General features: G+C 41.2%; 2 protein-coding genes across 3 annotated transcripts in view; both read left to right on the top strand.

The window, feature by feature from the left end:
• Window positions 1-6,309, top strand: part of LOC127452893 (phospholipid-transporting ATPase ID-like) — a 47,278-nt gene extending 40,969 nt beyond the window's left edge. Inside the window, exons 27-28 of the mRNA XM_051718742.1 lie at window positions 1,397-1,891; window positions 3,815-6,309. Of these exons, the coding sequence (XP_051574702.1) occupies window positions 1,397-1,891; window positions 3,815-3,913 (594 nt within the window). The 3' untranslated portion in view covers window positions 3,914-6,309. The remainder of the gene's footprint in view (window positions 1-1,396; window positions 1,892-3,814) is intronic.
• A 449-nt stretch (window positions 6,310-6,758) lies between these two features.
• LOC127452899 (interleukin-6 receptor subunit alpha-like) lies at window positions 6,759-22,806 on the top strand. 2 transcript variants are annotated; one of them, XM_051718762.1, is made up of 11 exons: window positions 6,761-7,190; window positions 9,225-9,290; window positions 10,478-11,143; window positions 11,231-11,354; window positions 12,349-12,518; window positions 12,718-12,869; window positions 18,850-19,012; window positions 19,582-19,619; window positions 21,018-21,075; window positions 21,318-21,432; window positions 21,933-22,806. In XM_051718762.1, the coding sequence occupies exons 3-11, from the start codon at window positions 10,582-10,584 to the stop codon at window positions 22,207-22,209; spliced, it is 1,659 nt and encodes a 552-aa protein (XP_051574722.1). In that variant the 5' UTR covers window positions 6,761-7,190; window positions 9,225-9,290; window positions 10,478-10,581; the 3' UTR covers window positions 22,210-22,806. The 2 variants fall into 2 exon arrangements, with proteins under 2 accessions (XP_051574721.1, XP_051574722.1); XM_051718761.1 differs by lacking the exon at window positions 9,225-9,290 and having other exon boundaries at window positions 6,759-7,190.
• Window positions 22,807-23,404: the final 598 nt, after the last annotated feature.

The following is a 23,404-nucleotide window of genomic DNA, read 5'->3' on the forward strand; positions in this document are numbered from 1 at the left end:
TTTAATTATCTTTTATCCCCTTTTCTCCCAATTTGGAATGCCCAATTCCAACTACTTAGTAGGTCCTCATGGTGGCACGGTTACTCACCTCAATCCGGGTGTTGGAGGACAAGTCTCAGTTGCCTCTGCTTCTGAGACCGTCAATCCGCGCATCTTATCACGTGGCTCATTGTGCATGACACTGCGGAGACTCACAGCATGTGGAGGCTCATGCTACTCTCCACGAGCCACGCACAACTTTCCACGTGCCCCATTGAGAGCGAGAACCACTAATCGCAACCATGAGGAGGTCACCCCATGTGACTCTACCCTCCCTAGCAACCGTGCCAATTTGGTTGCTTAGGAGACTTGGCTGGAGTCACTCAGCACACCCTGGATTCGAACTTTCAACTCCAGGGGTGGTAGTCAGTGTCAATACTCGCTGAGCTATCCAGGCCCCACCATTATTGTTTTTATATATATATATATATATATATATAAATCAAACTTGTATTATCGGTTCACTGCAGAGCAAATATAATACTTAAACAATAGTTAAAAAGCTGATATTCACTAAATGTTCTTCATTTTTGTGAGACCACTGAGTAAATCCCAAGTGATTTTTATTGAGTGAGTTTCTGTGGATGTGTGGGTTTATTTTATGTGCGTGTGTGTTAGTGTGAGTGAGAGCACCCTGCTTTAAGGTTTCCACAGATAAGTCAGGGACAGGATCCACAAAAAATTAATAAAGTTAGGAAATTATAAGAAGTTTGTAAGATTGTCTCTAAGTGTGAGAAAGAAAGAAAAAATAAGTCTTTTCAGGAACACAAAATATTCTTTACCTTTTTTTAAGTTAGACAATAAGAAGAAAATAGTAGTTAAGAAGAATTTTATTCTTAGGAATATTTTGTGAATCCGGCCCCAGATTTAATTATCAAAAATGCTCAAACACTGAAGGAATTGGACTTCAGCACTTACAGAGACTAAATATGGGTACAGAAAGACTCTGACACAAAATAACACATGGAGAAGAGTTGCAAAGTAGATGTGTAAAGAAAGTATATTTGAAGTCGTTGATAACTGTCCTTTCCACTTCTTAAAAAGGTTTTGATTTGGATTAGGTATTGGAGAAAATTAAACCACTATTTTGTACATGAAGGCAAAGCATCTATTGTAGCATTATATTTTAGAAAATGTTATGAATAATATACATTTTTATATATAAATATAATTAAACAAATCTGATCATCAAAATTATTGTTGGAAAAGTTATGGTTGATTGAAGAGTATACCATGTTAACCCTGAACACTGCATAGTCTGATTCATACCAGTAGGTTTGATTCATTGGCTCTTTTTTGGTTATCCCGTCACACTCATAATCACCCCCTTCTTCAATTTTTCACTCTCTTTCTGCAGGTGCGCTACACTCAACTCGTGCGACAGAAGAAGAGAAATCTCAGTGGGCGCACGGGTCGTGGAGTGGGTGGAGCTGGAGCAGCTGGTGGCAATGCTCTGGGTCGTCTGGGCAGAGGTGGCTCTCGACGCTCTGGTTATGCGTTTGCGCATCAGGAAGGTTTTGGCGAGCTGATCACATCGGGAAAGAATATGCGCCTGAGCTCATTTGCCTCCCGCCACAGCAGTGGCTGGATTGACACTCTTCGCAAGAAAAAACATTCAAACAACAGTGGTGCACAGAATATCCTGACAAATGGAGATGACTGTAAAGTCTCCTCTCAAGCCCCACCCCTTTCCACTTCTTCATCAGTGATTGGTCCTCAGGGCACAACCCCAGGGGAGACAGGGCAATCATGTAATGAAACTGACCTCACTCGCAGCCTTGATGACATTGCTCTCAGCATGGTTAGGTGTACAGAAAAAGTGGCTGGAGGATGTAGTAATGGAACTGTGCAGGTAAATATGTTTATGAAAACATCAAATGTCTAAGCACAGTTTGAATACAGACACATGACAAACAGGACAATGTTGGACATTTGTAAACGTTGGATAGAGTCTTCATGCTTTAGAGCCCTGAGAACAAATTTTTTGAATTGACAAGAATAGATAATTTCCCCTAAAGAGAAAACAGCAGGAAGCAGCACTATTAAACACACTTTCATTTTTCACCTTTTGCAAGTAATAATGGTCTCAGATATAGCTTCCCAGTATTAAGGGGAATCCTGTTGATTTTCAGATGGGTCACTAATTTTCATAATATTTATTAATTTTTTTAAACAAATACTGTACTCAATCTTTCTGTGTTTTAACTGTGGCTACATTTATTCATCATATAATTAGTGCTGAGGTTGCCTTGCAATGGCTATGCAAATGTAAAATCTGAAAGCCTAGCAGAACTGACCAGTTTGAGCTATGGACTTCAAATTTCACACTCACAAAGTGTGCAGATTTGCCATTTGGGTGCCTATTGTGCATTTTCTGTTCTTTTTTTTTTTTTGCTTAACCAATTTGCATGATATTTTTAGGACCTATAGCTTACTAATTTGCAAAGTATTCGTTGAAAAGGCACATTTTTTGTTTTTGTTTTTTTTAAGGTTTTTGTCTTTACGTTCTCATTTATGTTTGTGTATGACCTTCTTTCTTCTGCAGAACACGAATAAAGATTTTTAGAAGAATATCTCAGCTCTGTTGGTCCATACAATACAAGTGAATGGTGGACAGAACTTTGATGCTCAAAAAGCACATAAGGCAGCATAAAAGTCCAGTGGTTAAATCCATGTCTTAAGAAGCTATATGATAGGTGTGTTTGAGAAAAAGATCAATATTTAAGTCCTTTTTACTATTAATCTCCACTTTCACATCTACATTCATCTTTTATTTTTGGTGATTTGCATTCTTCATGCAAATCGACACTTACTGGTCGGGGCTGGTCAAAGGTAGAGATTTATTTTAAAAAGGACTTAAATATTGATCTGTTTCTCCCCCACACCTATCATATCACTTCTGAAGACATAGATGTAACCACTGGAGTTGTATGGGTAACTGTTATACTGCCTTTACTGTATGTGCTTTTTTGAGCTTCAAAGTTCAGGCCACCATTCACTTGCATTGTAAGGACCTACAGAGCTGAGATATTCTTCTAAAAATCTTCATTTGTGTTCTGCAGAAGAAAGAAGGTCATACACACACACGCACGCACGCACATGCACCAAAACCTTCAAGCTCCAAAAAGACAAAGGCAGCATAAATGTAATCCATATGATTTGAGTGGTTTAATCCATGTCTTCTGAAGTAAAACGATCATTTTGGGTGAGAAAGGACCAAAATTTAAATCCTTATTCACTATAAATCTATTTATAAATTATAAATCTATTTAATAAACTATTCCTTTAAAACAGTTCTTATTAACACAAACAACAATTATCATTTAATTATGGCCTCTGGCAAGACAAACTGCTCATTAAACTTATATTGTCTTTGTGTGACCTGCAAGTAGTCATGGTCTCCCTGAATAACAACATTGAAGTGACTACAAGAAATTATCTTGTGTGATGATGAACCATTACAATTAATTAGCAATTAATTTGGGCCCTCTGTTTTGCAGAACTCCCAGTTTGTTAATTTGTCCACTTTGAAATTGCAAGGTAATGTAGTTCATAGGCCTATTTGAGTACAATGGACATTGAAAACCATCAAACTTCAGTTAATTAATAGAAATTAATAGTAATGTTATAATAATAGTAAAATGAAACACTTAGGTTTAGGTAGAGGCACACTTATGTTAGCACATTTAATCTAGATTTTATAATCATATGAAACTTTCATTGGAACCTTCCTTGTTTAGCAGCTCTTTCACTGAAAACTGACTCTTTCTTCTAGGAAACACTGTTTGTTTGGAGGGGACCTGCACCCCGGATCAGTGGTGCCAGCAGCCCAGTACCGCCCCCCATTGCAGAGGAAACTTCTAGTGGCGAGTGAGAAAAGGTGAATGACAGGTGGATAAACCAACTGGAATCCTTTATGTGGATGCTCTTGCCTTCTGGTTTGTTTGGTCATGTTTCTGTGTGAGAAGATGGCCAGTGAAGACAGGCACCAGACAGCTTGGAAGTAAAGACATGTTTTTAAAAATATGCAGATTCAGTGGACAGCAGGCAGTACAAAGAGGGTTATTTGTTGTCACATTCCCTGTATTTCACTGTATACATTCTCTCATATCTTGTCTGTAAGGAGAGCTTATTTGAAGTTATTTGAGCTGTTTATGGCTGAAAGAATGTTCTATTCTAGTCGACTTGTTAAAACAACAAACCACCAAATAACATGACATGGGTGACATACCACACACCTCCCTGTCCATGTAGCTGATGTTAATAGCTCTCATATGCTAAATGAAATTTTAAGTTAAAATTACATGTTTAATTTATATGTGTAAATTTAGACTTTTTTTTATTTGGAGAGAAAGCAAGGAAAGAAATGTCTACTTATTAGTTAAATGAGTATTACCTCAGTCATTCTCAGTCATATCGAGTTTTGTTATGTTTTCTTTTTCAAAGGGAGTAGTCCTGTATTTTATATTCTTCTTTTGAAATCTCAGTCAGGTCAACGGATTTCTTTTATTCTAATGTACATATGACAAGCATTCTTATTCTTCCTTCTTTTTTTTTTTTATCTCTCTGTCACTCTCTTTCTCTTGTGGTCTAATTTTAAGATCTTTTTCAGCACATTAAGTCAAATTACTTCTCTTTTTTATCTGTTTGTTGCTCAGCATAAGCCTTTTGACCTTTTCTTTAATGATAATCTCTTTTAAAATTCTGCTCATATACGATGATCATATATACACTTAAAAAATATTTTGCCCTATTTTTTTTCTCCCCAATTTTGAAATGCCCAATTTTCACTACTTGCTAGGTCCTCGTGGTTGTGCGGTTACTCACCTCAATCCGGGTGGCGAAGGACAAGTCTCAGTTGCCTCCACTACTGAGACAGTCAATCCGTGCATCTTATCACGTGGCTTGCTGTGCATGACACCGTGGAGACTCACAGCGTGTGGAGACTCATGCTACTCTCCGCGATCCATGCACAACTTACCACGTGCCCCATTGAGAGTGAGAACCACTTAATCGCGACCACGAGGAGGTTACCCCATGTGATTCTACCCTCCCTAGCAACTGGGCCAATTTGGTTGCTTAGGAGACCTGGCTGGAGTCACTTAGCACACCCTGGATTCGAACTGTTGACTCCAGGGGTGGTAGTCAACGACAATACTTGCTGAGCTATCCAGGCCCTATTTTACCCTATTTTTTAAGATTTGTGCGTTTTAATTTTTTAACAAAATTCCATCAAATTGAATTGTGTAATGTTTAACAAAAATGTATTAAAAAATGTAAAAAATAATAATTTTACTTTATTTTTTTTTACTTTTTGATGAATGATTACTCATTTCAATGTGATAGAATTTTGTTATGAAATTGAAATGCTTAAATCTTAAAAGTATTTTTTGAGTGTATGTAATCGTCAGCTGAGAAGTGAATATCCCCATGTGCTGTTAGAGAACATGTGTTGTGGGTCTGTTTGACATTGAATCCATTTCATTTTCTGTAAACTATAACTTCAGCCTGCTTAGCAGATTCGCTTTGCTTCCCACTGATGAGAATAGCACTAAGTGTGTGTTTCTGAGCGACAAAACACTATTGTTCTCAGTGAGAACGTGACTCTACTCAAATGGATGAAACCCTTCTTTCCTCATCCCTCTCTTTTCACCATATTGGTGCTCCAACCCTGAACGTCTATCAAGACTAAAAGCTACTGTAAAAGCTGGTTGACTGGAAGTCCAATCAGTTCAAACCCGAAACTGTTCAGCTGGATCTTTGAGCAATTAGCCATTTGGTTTACAGTGGTGCACTGATCCAATGGACTATAAAATTGAATATGTTTGGAGTTTTTGTGAAGTTGGAAAAAAATGTTTCACAAAAGAGTTACCAAATGGATTCCACCTTGACTGTCTTAGTCTTAATGTGGCCTTCACCAGTATTTTAATTTATTTTGCGTGTATGTTATTGTGAATGAGAGACAGACCAAGAGAGTACTGAGAGACTATAACTTATTGAGACTTGCCATGCGCTCTTATAGTTAGACCTAGCTCTCATACTGTTCAATAGCGGTAACAATGTATGCCTTAAAAGTAAAAAGTGTCAGTGTTATTTTTTTTTAAAAATGTGTACATATTTCCATCCACAGCATAAAAATATATTGCAATAAGATATTTAAAGTAACTCAAAGCATATGGGTTTCTGTCAGCCAAATTAATGGGAAGGTCCATTCATCATGACCTGTGTTGTAAACAGTAGATGACCCTGCTGTTGTGACCTAGTAAAAAATGGAAATATATGATTAAATGATTTTAATCAAGTGAAAAATCAACTGTGTCTTCAGTGTGTACACCATTTGAATGCACGAGGTTTATAAATCTTTGAAGACGTATTTTAAGTAGGCTAATAAACCATTAACATAGCCTGATACTAATTAATCAATAGTTTAATTTCACAGGTTATTCACTGTAATGAACTTCTCACCTCACATCTTTAGTCCATAAATTGACTTGATGTTTTGGCGCCCCTCTGTGATATTATTAGACCTTGGGCAGTATTTCCCTATAGTAAAGTTTCATAAACCTGACCGCAAACAGAAATACTTTGTTTCTCGGTCTTTGCCTAGTCAAATAGTAACTTGTTTGTCTTTTTGGTTCAACAGTTTCGCAATAGCGGATTTGTTGAAGTAACAGATAGTTCAATAAACGGCGCGAGAGGAAGGGGAAGGGCTGGCGTCTTCTGGATCTCTCACAAACACACGAGAACCTTGTCGAGATGATGTCTTGAAGGAACTGTTTTTTTTTTTTGTTTTGTTTGTTTTGTTTTTTTTTTTTTGTTTGTTTTGTTTTGTTGTTTTTTCATTTGTAAACCTCAGACTAAATTTAATGAAACTAACTGTTTAAATTCGTATAATCTTTTGTCTTTCTGTCAATTGGGCTGTCTAAAATGTTGATGTATTGGCCGCAAATGTAAGTAGCCTAGGTATTTTGTATGTTTAACCTGCCTGAACTACATTATCTCCCGTTATACACTGATTATTTGTGGCTGATTCTATCTGGAGGTGAAAAACTCAATAATAATGTGGACCGGGTCTGCACTCATGTTGCTAATCGGCTTAGCTGTGATCAAAGTTCACTCTGCTTACAAAGATGAGCTGTGTCCTCGAAAAGGTAATAAATCATTTTTTTTTCTTCTCCTCTTCTTATTCTTCTTCTTTTTTTTTTCCTCGCAACAGAACCAAGATTAAAAAAAAAAAAATTTTTTAAAAATCACATTTGTGTTATTGACCCAATATCAGTCCAACTTTCTTTTTTACTTGTATCTCTTACAGCTGAGCCTATAGCTATATTTTGACATTTGAAAATAGCAGGCTAATTAATTGTTTTCCCATCTCTGACATGGTCATATTTGATATAAAAATTCAAATTTAGAAATTTTATTCAGAATTTTATACTTCTGCTTTGCGTCTTCAGGTTTAGGGTCCATATCTATAGTTATGGTGGGCGCTTGCGCTAAAGAGTTGGCTCATTTTAAAAGATATTTCCTTAGTATTTTAATAAATGTTGATACAGTTTTATACTATAATTACCTTTATATTACCTTTATTAGCATTTAAAATCATTTCCAAGCAGAAAATGGAGAAATGAATCCGACAATTGCGCCGCGTCTCGCTGTTTTCAGCGTTTTTCAGATGCCGTCATGTTAAAGGAATATTCCGGATTCAGTACAAGTTACGCTCAATCGTCAGCATTTGTGGCATAATGTTGATTTGATTACAACACACAAACTTATTTTTATATCATATTTGGGGACTCTCCATAGACTTCCATGCATTTTATGGATTTTATACAGATCTAACGGTAATTTCTATCCCCTACATTTGGTCCCCACAATGTAGTATACACACACACACACACACACACACACACACACACACACACACGTGTTGGTGCAGCTATCATTATGAGGACTCTCCATAGACATAATGATTTTTATACTGTACAAACTATAGATTCTGTCTCCTAACCCTACCCCTAAACCTAACCCTCACAAAAAACTTTCTGCATTTTTACATTTTCAAAAAAACATCGTTTAGTATGTTTTTAAGAGATTTGAATTATGGTGACACTAGAAATGTCCTCATAAAGCACATTTAGAGCATAATACCATTGTAATTACCATTAACCTAAAAAAAGGTTACAACCCCCCCCCCCCACACACACACAAACAAACTCGACTTGTCATTCCTCTTCTTTAAAAAATAAAAATAAAATCAAGGTTACATTAAGGCACTTACAATGGAAGTGCATGGGTCCAGTTTTGGAAGGTTTTAAGGCAGAAATGTGAAGCATATAATTTTATAAAAGCACATTAATTCTTCTGCTAAAACACGTGTAGAGTACAACGGGGCTAAAGGCACTCCTTAAGAGTAATTTACTTCATTTCTGGTCACAAAGTGTATCAACTTAAAATAACAATAATTATAATAAATATACATTGATTGATGGAACAACATAATTTGTGTGTGAAAAGAAATAATAAGATTGCTTTTATTAAAATTCCTTTTTTCTTTAAAAAGGTTGCAAGGGGGACTTTAACCCTACACATGAAGTAAAAGGCCCCCAAGGTGTTTATATTGATATTGTAGATATAGGGGCGATAGTTATAGTACAAACTTTTCCTGCAAAATGTTTTTTTGAGTAGCAAATTAAGATAAGTCTTATTCAAAATAACCACTTCCAATTTGGCATTTCATAACATCCCAAGTATTCTATAAACAACTGAATTTCTATTGTAATTGGATCAGTCAATGTGAGCCCACAACAGGGAGGCTTTTGACTAATCGTGCACATATTGGACAGTTATTGGAAAAAGTTTTTATTTAATCACCTTTCAAAACTGAAAACAACAAATAAATACAGTACTTTGTCTCAAAACAAATGAAAATTTCAGGGATTTTCATATAAATTTGCAACATTTTTAAAATTATTAAATTTTTGATCAAACTGCCTCAAAATCAACCTTTAGACACTGAATACATTTATCTCATGGATCAGGAATAATTTGCAGTGCATAGTGACAAGCAGGTGTTTTGAAAGTAGTTTTGTTGCTAATTAGTGTTTTGGGAGAAAATAAAATCAAATGTGCCTTTTACCCGGGGGGCTGTAAAGTTTTTTAAATGATTGTTTTTATGGTTGTTTTAGGGTTTACAGTGTTACAACATCATGGCAACAAAGTTTTATAATTGGCTATAACTTTACACAGAAAAGGTTAGTAAGCGATTTTATCACACTAAAATCACATTTACACACATATCATTTATGTCATGTGGCTATACATTTGAAACGGTGGATATTTTAATGTTTACAGATTGGCCCCATTCACTTCAATTGTAAGCAGGGCCACAGCAAGGTAATCTGGGCTCCCTGACTGTATCTGGGCCCTTTTTCTATTAAAAAATACAATTTAGAATTTGTTGTGGGGCCCCCTGGACCTTTGGGACCCTAGAATTATTACCACCTTTCACCCCACTAGCTATGACCCTGATTGTAAGTGTCTCGGTGTAACCCAGATTTTTTGCTTTTTTAAAGAAGAGCAGGGCAAGTCAAATAAATTTTTGTGGTGATCAGCATTATGCCACAAATGCTGCTGATTGAGTTTAACTTGTATTGAACCCGGAATATTCCTTTAAAAATAAATTCAACTGTTAAAAATGAGCCTTGAGACACCTACCTTCTGTTCTATTCATTGTGCTGTATCTAGCCTTTTTATCAAAAAAAAAAAAAAAAAAAAAAAAGAGTTCTGTCTGAATGACCTCTATCTTGTTACATAGATGCAATCTATACCATCAGTGACAATTTAAGAGTGAAATCCTTGGTAAAGTTAAAGAAGGTGCTTGCGTATGACATGCATGATAATTGACTGTAACATTTTAAAGTTGAATAATAAAGACTTTCCATTTATTGTATTATATTTCTTCTACACATAGTGATTAATACTTTTTAATCTATATTTAAATATCCTAAAATTGTATTGTTTTTGTGTAATGCCATTTCAGTTCAACTTGAAATGAGTGACAGAAAAAAAGAGGTTGTGGGGAAGAAACTTTTGGAACTAAAAGCAAAAGTAGCTCTTTATTGCACAGTTTTGTTCTATATTTAACCAAGCCAGTGAACTATGAAATGTATATAGTCACCCATGGGATTAAAGGGATAGTTCATGCAAAAATTAAAATTCTGTTATTATTTACTCATCCTCATATACTTACAAACCTTTGTGACTTTCTTTCTTCCGTGTAACACAAAAGGATATGTTAGACAGAATGACAGCCTCAGTCACCATTAACTTTCAATGAATAGGAAAAAAGATGCAACGAAAGTGAATAATGACTGAGGCTGACATTCTAGGCCAATATGCTATGAGCTGACTCTGAATTTGTTTGAACTGTCTTCTTCAGAGCCCCCTCCTGGAGTTTTGGTATTGAAGTTGGGAAGCAATGTTGTGCTTGGCTGCAGGGGTGATGTCACTGTGGATGATGTGCCATTGGTTTTGGCCACTGTAATGAATAAAAAACACAGAAATGGGTGGAAAGAAGACATAAATGTCAGCTGGTCAACCCAAAGAGAAAAAGTATTCACTGGTGTTAATGCTACACATCAGACCAATATCAAGGGAGTTTCTACAACTGGAACACACCAAAAGATAGCTGATTCAAGTAAATGTACCAAAGCTAAAGAGGACACGATGATCACTGTTAAACCCCCAGTATCCATGAGGGAGGAACAAACCACTTCAAGGCGTGTTTCACGTGCTGTCAATCAACCCGCCCAGTCAGAGAGATCAGATGGAACCGGATCAGAAGAACACGCATTTCCTGTTACCATGGGGACAGAAAACTTTTCTGAGGATGATGAATATGAGGACTATTATGAAGAGGAAGGGTCCAGAGTGACAAGAAGCATCAAAAAGCGAACACACTGGACCCTGAATGGTCGACAAGTACGTGTGGGAGTGGAAAGGGGAGGGATTTTAAAACTTCCTAATCTCAGCTTGGCCAATGGTGGTAATTACAGTTGCTACAGAGGAGAGAGACTGATTTCATCTGTCAAAATCAGTGTTGGGGGTGAGGAATCTTTTTCACATCCACCCACATAATTAATTATTTACTGATCTACAGAGAAACATGCATATTTTTGTGTTATTTTCACAGTGCCCCCAGAGAGACCTACTGTCTCATGCTACAGGAAGTCTCACACAAGCAAGGTCCGCTGTGACTGGTCATCAAAACAACCAATAACCCCACGACCACTGTGTTATTTACTTCTTAGAAGAGGGTGAGTGCATGTAAAAAAGACTAAAAAGATAGGCACTTTATTTTGAAAAGTATTTAAAAGTAATCAGAGCACTTCTTAAAAGAACAGAAATTCTGTCATAATTTATTCACCCATATGTCACTCCAAATCCATTTGACTTCCTTTGTTGTGCGGAACACAAAAGAAAAATTTGTAATCCATCCATCCACTTGTCCTATGCAGGGTCATGGGTAGTACTGGAGCCTATCTCAGCTGTCTTGGGCTGAAGGCAGGGAAACACCCTTGACAGGTGGCCAGTCTATCACAGGGCAACACACACAGACATACACATTTACACTCTCACTCACACCTACGGGCAATTTAGGGTCTCCAATTAATTTAAAACCAGAGCACCTGGAGGAAACCCATGTGAACACTGGAAGAACATGCAAACTCCACACAGAAAGGCCCAGTTGAGCCATGACTCGAACCCGGGACCTTCTTGCTGTGAGGCTACAGTGCTACCCACTGAGCCACCGTGCTGCGCATGAGAATTTAGTGTCTTACATTTTTGGAAGCTTAAAGCTTAAAAAAGGACCCAAAATCAGTTCCACCTCTCCCTATACCATATGCATAATACACAGTCTGGATAGGATACAAACTGGGGGGCTGGGGGGAGTGGGAGGGGCATCTTACTAGGGGGATTTCTCATGCACTCATGAACACGCAATGGACATCACAAACTTGCAACAGATAACACAAGTTCATGCAATATTTGCCCCGATTTCCTGGGGCATTGTTTTAACCTTTCTGAGGGCAAATTTTGTCTAATACCAAAGACTACCTCTACTACTGCTATGTATGATACTATAAAATATATAACATTTTAGATGACAGATGATTTGCTCCCAATATGGTCACTTTTGATGGCATTTTTGCCCTGAGCCCTGTTCAATTTCTGAGCCTTTTCTCTTCCACCTCTTTTAAATGAATCCCTTTTGTGTACTTCTCTTCCTCTCTCTCTGTCCCTCCAAAGATTCTTTGGTAATGTCACACATGTGCCTTGTTTATTCTCCCATTCGCGGTGTTGGTGTGCTTTTTCTGTGGAGGAGGGTGACAAAACTCTTCATGTGGCAAAACTGTGTGTGAAGAACATAGCAGGCAATACCACCAGCCAAGCAATCAAATTCAAGCTACAGGACATCAGTGAGTGCTTGTGTTTCTCTGTGCCACAAGGCATTTTAAAAATCAATTTTAGCTGTTGATTATCTAATGAGATTATTTAATACAGACACAGTGAGCTGGCTATCTGGCAAGCACACATGTTTTTAATAAGAGGCTTTTAAAAGCTTGCCACCTTGTGTTTGAAAATAATTAATAAATAATAACTTATTTTTCTCTCTAGTTAAGCCAGATCACCCAACCAAAGTTGTGGTGAGAGCAGTTGAGGGCCAGAAAAACACACTTCAAGTGTCCTGGACTTATCCCAGTAACTGGAAGCATGGCTACTATAACCTGCATTTCCAGATAAGATACCGACCACAACAGGCACAGAAGGTAAAGTGGTAGACTTTTCATACCTGCATGCAAAGTTTGTGGATAAAATGGAGGCCTCAAAAAATATAGTTTTATACACAGGTGTGTCTTCCCATAAGAAAGAAAAATCATAAATGAGATCTTTAATCATAAATGAGTTGTTTCTCCTAGACAGCAATGAGATTTGATGGAGACCAAAACTGAGACTTTCGTGCAAGTGTCTTCACCTGAGAAATAGACTCTGATAATCTTACATGTGTCTCCCTTAGGGTTTAGAAGAGATCTCAAAAATGTCTCAAACTGTGCTCAGATTTGCCAAGATAACAAAGTCTGCAATTAAGAGTCAGAGATTTCAAGATGAACTCATCAAATTCTTCCATAACCTAATGATCTAATATGCTTCCAACATTAATTTTATACCTCTTTACTCTGTCTGTATGTCAACAATTGACTCATTTGTGCAAAACTGAACAAACATACTTCATCACAATATGCATACGCAGATGCGAGTGCTTGGTCATCGCATTGCCAACACACAGTCAGCTGAACATACACACTGCGTTATTGTGTTACTGTGGTGGTAATTAACCTCAATACTCAATGGGGTGATAAAGGTACCTTCAAAAGTTTGTGCAAAATAAACTGGATGTGTTATTATTTAGGTAAGTTGCTATAAATATATTGACTTTATCTTGCTCAGCAATGCTTTCTCCCTCTCTTACACTGGTGAAGTGCAGAGAACGCCCCTGGGCACTTCAGCAGCTAAAAGAGTATATTCTTCCTACTGAAAGAGTATATTTTCCCTTCTAAAAGAGTGGCATTAATGGAGAGCGTCTTTTTAAAGATGCCTCTCCGTTTGTGTGTATTTCCTGGTTGCGGTCGTTACCTCTCCACTTCCGATGGCCACGATCGCGGTCTTACGTGCTTGGGTGTTGCCCGCGTGGAGACAGCGTTCGTGGACGGGTCATGTACTCACTGCAAGAGCTTTTTTCCTTCGTTAGAGGGAAAGACCACCCAAGCGGCTCCCTGCCTTGGTTCTTCTACCTGCGGGTTTGAGGCCGCATCGGTTAGCACTGGGGGCGATTTGGGGACTCCAATGGGAGCCACTCTGCCGGGTAACTCGCCACGGACTTCCCATTCCCCAGTACGCTCATTTACCCCGCTGGGATGAGACCGCCGGCTCGTCTCAGGGCGGGTTCGTGATTTCGTTTTGGCATTCGTGAAATGGATAAGCTCTCGAATGCAGCATCGGAGAGCGGACTGTCCAGTCTGACACTGAGGACTCGACTGGGCTCCCACCTTCGGTTGCGGTTGCCCAGTCGCAGCCTGACGCGCAGCTGGCAGCTATGCTTGCCCAGGTGGCTGCATGTGTCGGGCTGGAGTGGAACCCTCCACCCCCCCAAACCCTCGCAGCCTGACGATTGGTTCCCTATGCCCCGGTCCCTTTCTTCCTGGAGGTGCATGAGGAGCTCACGAGGTTGTGGTGGGCACCTTTCACTACCCGGACTCAGTTTCTGAGCTCTCAATGATGTGGCTGCCAGGGGGTACTCGGCGATTCCCCAGGTGGATAAGGCAGTTGCGGTGCACCTGTGCCTGCAAAACGCCGCCACCTAGTGCGGCCGACTGAGATCCCCATCCAGCGCCTGTATTACGTCGACTCTGGCGACTAAGGCCTGCGGTGCCGCTGGACAGGCCGCCTCCACCCTGCACGCCATAGCTCTCCTGCAAGTGCACCAAGCCAAGGCACTAAGAGAACTGACCCGGGATTGATGCAGGAGCTGCGCTCGGCGACCGACCTCACTCTCCGGGCAACGAAGGTCACGGCATGGACTCTCGGGCAGGCAATGTCCACCCTGGTGGTCCAGAAGTGCCACCTATGGCTCAACTTGGTCGAGATGTGGGAAGCTGACAAGGTATGGTTCCTTGACGCCCCCATCTCCCAGGTCAGCCTGTCCGGTGACACCGTCGAGGACTTCGCCCAGCAGTTCTCGGTGGTGAAACAGCAGACGGAGGCTATTCAGCACATTCTGCATCGGCGCGGTTCAAGACCTCGCACCTCATCTGCTTGTCGCCAAGGACGTCCTCCTGCCGCAACAACACCAGCTCCACCACAGCCCAGCCCCAGCGTGGAGCCAACCGCAGGAAGCAGACACCACCCATCTCATGGCCGGCTGCCGAAAACCCGAGGAAGGCTTTGAAGCACCCCTGAGATCAGCGACCCAGGCACGTGGAGACCTGCTGCAGGCCTAGAGATGGTAAGCAGACCACTCCATCCCCCGGTGGAGGGCCGGGAGGAGAATCCTTTGCGTATTCTTTTATTCGCCGCATGCCCAAAGGGCTGCGGCACCTACACGTTCAGAAAAGGAGCAGTTTCCTCATTCCCTGGGTCACATATCCAGTGCTCACGGCCGTCATTATCACAACCACCGGCCACTGTTCCCTTATGTCAGGTATGGCGCTCCAGAGGCAGCCCCCCCGCCCCTGCGTGCCCAGCTGTGGCACAAACACGCTCACGCCAGGCCGGTTCTGATGGACTGCGGGAACGACTTTCCTCCTCCCACCTCCCTGACCGGCCCTGTGGTGGGTGTCCGGAGCCAGGAAAGTGCTTCGATGTTCCCAGACTCAGCACGGCCATGAAATCGGGGCTCCAGCCCCCTCGTCGTGGCCCCTCAGGCTCCGCCCCGTCGCGAGGCCCCACCCGCCGGTACATCCGATGTGATTGTCCCCTTGGTCCCCCTCGCTTGGAGCTTGAGGGCGTGGCTCGCGCTCCCCAACCCGTTGCAGTGGTTGATCAGGACCGTCCGACTCAGCTATGTGATTCGTTTCACCAGGCGCACGCCCAGGTTCAACGGCGTCCGCTTTACTTCGGTGAAAGACAAGAACGCTGCTGCCTCGCACACCTGTTCCTCCAGCCAAGATGAAGAAGGGGTTTTACAGCCCCTACTTCATCGTACCCATAAAAGGCGGTGGGTTATGGCCAATCTTGGACATGCGAGTTCTGAACTGGGCCTTGCACAGACTCCCATTCAAGATGCTGATGTAAAAGCGCATTTTGGTGAGCACCTGGCATCAAGATCGGTTCAGGGCGGTAGACCTGAAGGACGCGTACTTCCACGTCTTGGTTCTACCTCGACACAGACTCTTCCTGTGGTTTCTTTTCGAGGGCCGGGCGTACCAGTACAAGGTCCTCCCCTTCGGTCTGTCCCTGTCACCTCACGCCTTCACAAAGGTCGCAGAGGCAGCCCTTGCCCCGTTAAGGGAAGTGGGTGTTCGCATCCTCAACTATCTCGCCGATTGGCTGATTCTAGCTCACTTGCAGGACTTGTTGTGTGTGCACATGGACCTGGTGCTCAGGCACCTCAGCTGGTTGGGGCTTCGGGTCAACTGGGAAAAGAGCAAGCTCTCCCAGGTTCAGAACATCTCTTTTCTCAGCATGGAGTTAAACTCAGTCTTAATGATTGCGCGCCTCACGAGCGAGCACGCAGTTGGTGCTGAACTGTCTGAAAGCATTCAAGCGGAAAACTTCGGTCCCACTGAAATTATTTCAGAGGCTCCTGGGGCATATGGCATCCTCAGCGGTGGTCATGTCGCTCAGTTTGATGCATATGAGACCGCTTCAGCACTGGCTTTAGACTCGAGTCCTGAGACGAGCATGGCACCACGGCGCACACCGCATGCTCGTCATGTCGGTCTGCCGCCATCTGTTCAGCCCTTGGACCAACCTGGTGTTTCTATGGGCAGGAGTTCCCCTAGAGCTGGTCTCCAGGTGCGTCGTGGTTATGATGGATGTCTCCAAGCGTGGCTGGGGCACCGTGTACAGTGGGCACGCAGTCGCCGGTCCTTGAACTGGCCCGCGACTGCGTTAGCACATCAACTGCCTGGAGTTGCTAGCAGTATTGCTCACCCTGCGGAGGCTTTTGCCGTTGATCCAGGGCAAGCATGTGTTGGTCCGGACGGACAACATGGCAACGGTAGCATACATCAACCACCAAGGCAGTGTGCGCTCTTGTCGCATGTCGCAACTCACCCGCCGTCTCCTCCTCTGGAGTCACCACCAACACGCTTGGGGGAGAGTGGAGACTCCACCCTCAGGTGGTCCAGCTGATCTGGAGTCGATTCGGTCAAGCGCAGGTGGACCTGTTCACTTCCCGGGAATCCTCCCACTGCCTGCTCTGGTATTTCTGACCGAGGCTCCCCTCAGCACAGATGCACTGTCACGCAGCTGGCCCCTGGGGCTACGCAAGTATGCATTCCCCCCAGTGAGCCTACTTGCACAGACGTTGTGCAAGGTTAGGGAGGACAAGGAGCAGGTCATCCCAGTAGCACATTACTGACCTAACCAGACCTGGTTCTCAGACCTCACACTCCTTGCGATAGCCAAACCCCCCACCGGCGAATTCCCCTAAGGAAGGACCTTCTTTCTCAGGGACGGGGCACTATCTGGCACCCACGACCAGACCTCTGGAATCTCCACATCTGGCCCTTGGACAGGACGTGAAAGACCTAAGTGGCCTACCACTGGCGGTGGTAGACACGATCACTCAAGCCAGGGCTCCCTCTATGAGGTGCCTGTATGCCTTGTAGTGATGTCTGTTCGCTAAGTGGTGTTCTTCCCAACGCGAAGACCCCCAGAGATGCACAGTTGGCTCAGTGCTTTCCTTCCTGCAGGAGGGGCTGGAGGGGGGCTGTCCCCCTCCACCTTGAAGATGTATGTAGCCGCTATATCGGCACATCACGATGCAGTAGACGGTAAGTATTTGGGGAAGCACAAATTGATTGTCAGGTTCCTGAGAGGCGCTAGGAGGTTAACCCCCCCAGATCATATCTCATCCCCTCGTGGGACCTCTCCGTTGTCCTTCAGGGCCAATGGGGAGCTCCATTTGAGCCCCTAGAGTCAGCTGAGCTAAAGGCATTCTCTTTGAAGACTGCCCTCCTGATGGTGCTCATCTCCATCAAGAGAGTAGGGGACCTGCAGGTGTTCTCTGTCAGCAAACCTGCCTGTAGTTTGGTCCAGGTTGCTCTCATGTTATCCTGAGACCCAGACCGGGCTATGTGCCCAAAGTTCCCAAGACCCCGTTTAGGGATCAGGTGGTGAACCTGCAAGCAAAGCTGCCCCGGGAGGAGGCAGACCCAGCCTTATTGTTGCTGTGTCCGATGCGTGCTTTGCGCATCTATTGGGATCACACGCAGAGCTCTAGACGCTCTGAGTAGCTCTTTGTCTGCTTTGGCGGACAGCAGAAAGGGAGCGCTGTCTCCAAACAGAGGATTGCCCACTGGGTCATTGACTATCGCTGTGGCATATCATGCTCAGGACGTGCTGCCCCCCTTGGGGCTATGAGCCCACTCTACTAGGAGTGTGGCGGCCTCCTGGGCTCTGACCAATGGCGCCTCTTTAGCAGACATCTGCAGAGCGGCGGGCTGGGCAACACCCAACACCTTTGTGAGATACTATAACCTCCGGGTTGAGCCTGTTTCGCCCCGTGTGTTTTTAGGTACTAACAGGTAAGTTCCGGGACAGCTGGCCGGGTGTACCGCTTGCGCATAGTTCCCATTGGCCTTTTTTCAAAGATCAGAGGTGTTCAGGGCTCCCAAGGGTGACCCCAAGTGTCACTACATCGACACAACGTCTTGTTCCCTCCATCAGGGAACAGAGGTTATGAAAGTAATCAGGACGTTTCTTACACCAACGTATTGGTTTGCTACAGAAGACATTAATTGATTGACTACAGTCTGGTTTGGACTGTCAAACAGCCAGCAGCCTGATGGCACCCATTTACATATGGACAAACTGAGCTGAAATCTGCTTATAAAAATCTTAACTTCGATTCTGCTGTAGCAGGAAAGTCATACACATCTGGGATGACTTAAAGGTAAGTAAATCATGAGAGAATTTTCATTTTTGTGTGAACTACCCCTTTAAGAGTGTGTGTTTGGCAAGAGCAATAAAGTTTCTCTCTGGGTTAGTTTGTCTGAGTGTGTGGCATAATTTATGTGTGTCTAGTACCAGACCGTGTTGGTGGATGAAAGTTTGGACAGACTGCTGTCCTGGATGATTTTCGATGCTCTGCCAGATACTCAGTATGAGGTGCAGCTTCGTGCCAAGGATGAATTTGACGGCATCTGGAGTGACTGGACCGACCCTGTCTTTGCACTCACTTGGTCAGGTAACAATACATACATTTGTACACACATTTTTGTTTAACTCTTAATTATAAAATTGATAGTTCTAGTCCTGGATGCTGATTAGTCAAAGCACAGCTATGACCTTCTCACAGAGCTACTATTTGTATCACTGCGCAGCAACCATAGCTGACCATTATTTTGTTGCATAGCTACGTTCTGTTATTGTTTACTGGCAGGGACTATAATATTCAAATGGAGGGATGACATTTATTGATTGTACTAAAACAATACATTTTAATATTAATTTTAATGAACATTTGTGCCCTTAATATTTTTGCTATGTGGTTTCATAAAAGCAATAAGGCACTCAAGGGTGTGCCATATTGTGAATGTAGTCACTCCACCTTAGGTTATGCCGAACAGCGCCCTTCAGTCTTGACTATATTCACAATATAGAATGACCTCTCTTATTCCTTAAAACCTTTTTAGATTGTCCTCCCATCATTCCATTCACACATTAGTCAAAAATGTTCAGTATTTTTCTTTTGTCTTTTGTTTTTGTTTTTCAACAAGTTGTTTGTACATGTTTGTTTGTTGTGTCTCTCTATAGCTCCTGAGACTACTACTGCCCCTGAAAGCAGCACTTTGGTAAGTTAACCCTAACTTCTAAGCGGAATTTTCGTGCCAGTGCAAAGTTCAAGTGGGCGTGGGTGGGAGTGTTTGTGCTAGTGTGGGTGTATGCGCACAAACTGTGGGTGTATTTTAAAGCGCAATTTGCTATTTTCCTGAGAAATAGGTCATTACGCTAAGACGTTTGAAAACCACGTCTTAACTTAGCACAAAGTTTAAACTCAGTTTCTGCATTTGCAGTCTGGAGATTCCACCATCAGGTGGTAATAAAGTTCATGTCCAAACTCTGAAAATATACTGGAACATAAAATTTGATCCCTGACGATCAGAGTTGAAGCCCTCTTATATGTAACAAATATTAATGAAATTTGTGTTAAACTATAGGTCATGGTTTATTTTTCAATTATTATTATGTTTAAATTTACAATTGTATTTATGGTCTAATTTGTAGGCCTAAAGGCATTTTTCCGCCTGTTGTCATAAAGTGATTTTTAAGTCACTGCAAAACAGGCTGGTGAAAGAAGTTGGAGTGAATAAAATGTTTTTGAATTGGTATGTTTTTTTGACCACTACATTATTATTTAGAAATATTTTTGGTTTAATTTTTTTCATGTTTCAATAAATTAGTACAATTTTTCAAAATCAAAATCGACCGGAAGAAGTGAAGTGCATGCTGATACAATCAATGTTAATACTATAGCCATGATTTGTGTGTCAGTAGATGAAAATGATTAATAATACTTACATTCTCTGTAATTTAATGGAGCCTATATCCAAATTCTGATGAGAATCACATTTTCCATGCATATAAAAGGAGCATGTCACTGTCATAGAAATATGCCGGACAATCATCAAGGATGCAGTTAATGCAAAAAAGAACGTAATTTTCAATTCTTCTAATTAATTGCATAGAGTCCATTTACACTACCAACTTCTTATGAATGTGCTGTCTTGGTTTATATCACTGGTGCTTGAGGGAATTAACTATATTTTAGGATGCAGACGGTGGAATAATAAACGGAGAAAACCTTAGAATTAAACTGCACTTTATCCAGCCCATCTGTGCGTTGCGCGTGCGAAACCTACTTGTGCCTAGACTTAGCGCATGCTTGCATGAAAATACCAAAATTTCATGGCCATGCCCACTGCACTTACCGCTAGCGCTCTTAAAATAGTGCCCCTAAAGTAATATCTTGTGATAATATATGCAATATTTATATTAATATATGCGATTTATAAAAAATCTTAGTGGGCCGGTCATTTTTGACTGGGAACACAAAATGTGTTAGCACAAAACAAACACAACAGAAGGGTTAAGTCAATACAATATCAGCACAAAACAACACTCACACAAATGCAGATCCAAACACAAAATTAACATATTTACTGGTACATAAACAATTTATTCTTCTTCAGGAACCCTTCGAGATGTTTCCTGAAGGCTCAGGTGGATCTGGAGATGACCGTGATATAGGTGAGTCTGTGTAAGACTGAGTAAGGTAGGTATGAGCTTACCATGTCTCATTGTTCTACTTCAGTTATTGTAGGTTACACATCTGTTATTTCTGTAATGAAATGAGATGAAAAATAATATGGTACCTTATTGGAGAACCAAAACAGGAAACGGTGTGCATTAACATTGTTGAAGTTTAACAATGTGCCTTCTCTGACATTTCACCTCTGTCCTCACTCACATTTTCTTTCTCTCATGTTCAGTGGTAATAGCTAGAGCTGCTGATAATGAAAATGCTTCAATGAGGCTGCATGTGTCATGGGTTTTTGGACTGTGTTTTCCTGTAGGCCTCACCATGCTCTCAGTCTGTCTCTTCAGGTAAAACTCCACATTCTCTGTGCCATCACAAATTACAGTTTGTATATACAGTAATTTTTCCTTAGCTCAGATTTGATAAAACAACCTACTTGAGGGTGTATGATGTATGCAGGCTGTGTAATTGATGTTAGCTGTTTAGCTAACAAATTTAGGGTGTCTCACACACAAACATACAGCACTTCAAGCTGAAGTGTGTAATTTTGTCAATGTTAAAATACTTAATTTGCTTAATATCCTGAGACAACCATAAATAAGCCATTGTAGGTTTGTAGGTTCATGAAACCTGTTTGAAAACAATCATTATTTTTTACAGAAATATACAGTTGTTTCCCTTTGGTGATACTAGCGGTGCAGCAGTTACATACTTCAGCTTTAAAAAGTCTGAGATCTGCAGTTAACTTTAAATTAAAGATATCTTTCTTTTTTATTCTTTGCCCTTCCATGCAAACCCCTCATTTACACCCCTGTGTTTTCTTTCCATCGTTGTGTCTCTTTCCCAGGATACATTTGGTTGTTAGAATGGGAAAGCAGATTTTGCCCTTTTCTTCCCTCCCTCATTCCTCTCCCCCTCCCCCTCGTCCTCCCCTTGCACTCTCTGAACAGCTTCCAGAGGAGGGAAAGTCTCTGATGTCTCCTTCCGAGCACAGCCAGCATCACTTCCTTCCTGTTCAGCAAAAGGAAGAGGAGGGCATTCACCTGGATAACATGGACTATTTCCTGTCTCAAGGGGTTGAGGGTGTGCCATGGATTGTCGGCTCTTCTACACAAGAGACATGAGTATACAAGCAAAACCTTTCTGTAGTGAATACACTGTGATTCAATAAGGACTAAGAAGGATCTCAGCCTTTTGCTCTTTAACACATTATATCACAGTGTTATTACTTTGTAAGTATTGTATTTTGTAAGTACAGTATTATTACTTTGTAAAAAAAAAAAAAAAAAAAAATGTGATGCTGAGAGTTAATGTATAGACAAAGCAACTCTCACAGCCAACTCTGATCTGTTGTGTTATTGATCATTTTTGACTACTATCAAAACAATTTCTACATGTTTGCCTTTTGTTGACCATTGCAGTCTCATATGTGAAGCACTTTTTTTATGTTCCTCTGAATAAGAGTGTCTTCTAAAATGCCTTTAAATGAAAATAAGCTTTTTTAATTATATGTGGAGAATTCTACCTAAAATAAAAATCACCTATATATAGCCTTGCGGACAACTGATTAGAGGTGACCAAGTGGAGAATAACTGAGATCCCTTTCATCATTATGTATAACAGTAACAATATGCCACTCTACTCCACGGAAACTCAACTACCAGTGTTTTGCTTGTGCTTTTTATAAAAAATGTATGAAAATTACAAAGAACAATGCATGACATGCAGTGTTTCGCTGTTTATAATATTTGTTTTTTAGAATATGTTTGTAATGAAATTTGTTCCACCAAAGTTCAAGACCATCAAACAATTTCAGGGGTGTCCTTTTTGTTAGAGAAGATCCTCTAAATTTGAACCTCCTTGTAACTTTGAGCTGAAGAACCTGTGCGAGTCTATCTTAAAGGACAAGAACCAAAAGGATGTGAAGTGTTCTGCAGTCTACACAAAAAGAAAATGAAACTGTTCTGTCTGGAGGACAAACAGCCTGTGTGTTTTGCATGTCAAACATCAAAAATACATAAAAATCATGACCTCTGTTTCATTGATGAGGTAAGAGAAAACCATTTCAAAAAGGCAGTCACAAGAAAAGAAAGTCTTATGACTGTGCATCTAGTTGACCTCTGGACAATAAAGCTGATGTCTGTATGTTTTGATAGAGATCCTTCTAGATCTTACTGTAGCTCTTATAAAATGTACATCAGGGGCCAGTTGCTTAAATATGTTTTGGACTAGTTAGTTAAAATCTAAAATCTTAGTTTAAGACTGGTCTTAATTTTTTCAGTCAGTGGCATTAATTATTCTAAGACCAAATTGTAAGAC

The sequence above is a fragment of the Myxocyprinus asiaticus genome, chromosome 15 (genome assembly GCF_019703515.2).
Source record: "Myxocyprinus asiaticus isolate MX2 ecotype Aquarium Trade chromosome 15, UBuf_Myxa_2, whole genome shotgun sequence".
NCBI lineage: Eukaryota > Metazoa > Chordata > Actinopteri > Cypriniformes > Catostomidae > Myxocyprinus > Myxocyprinus asiaticus.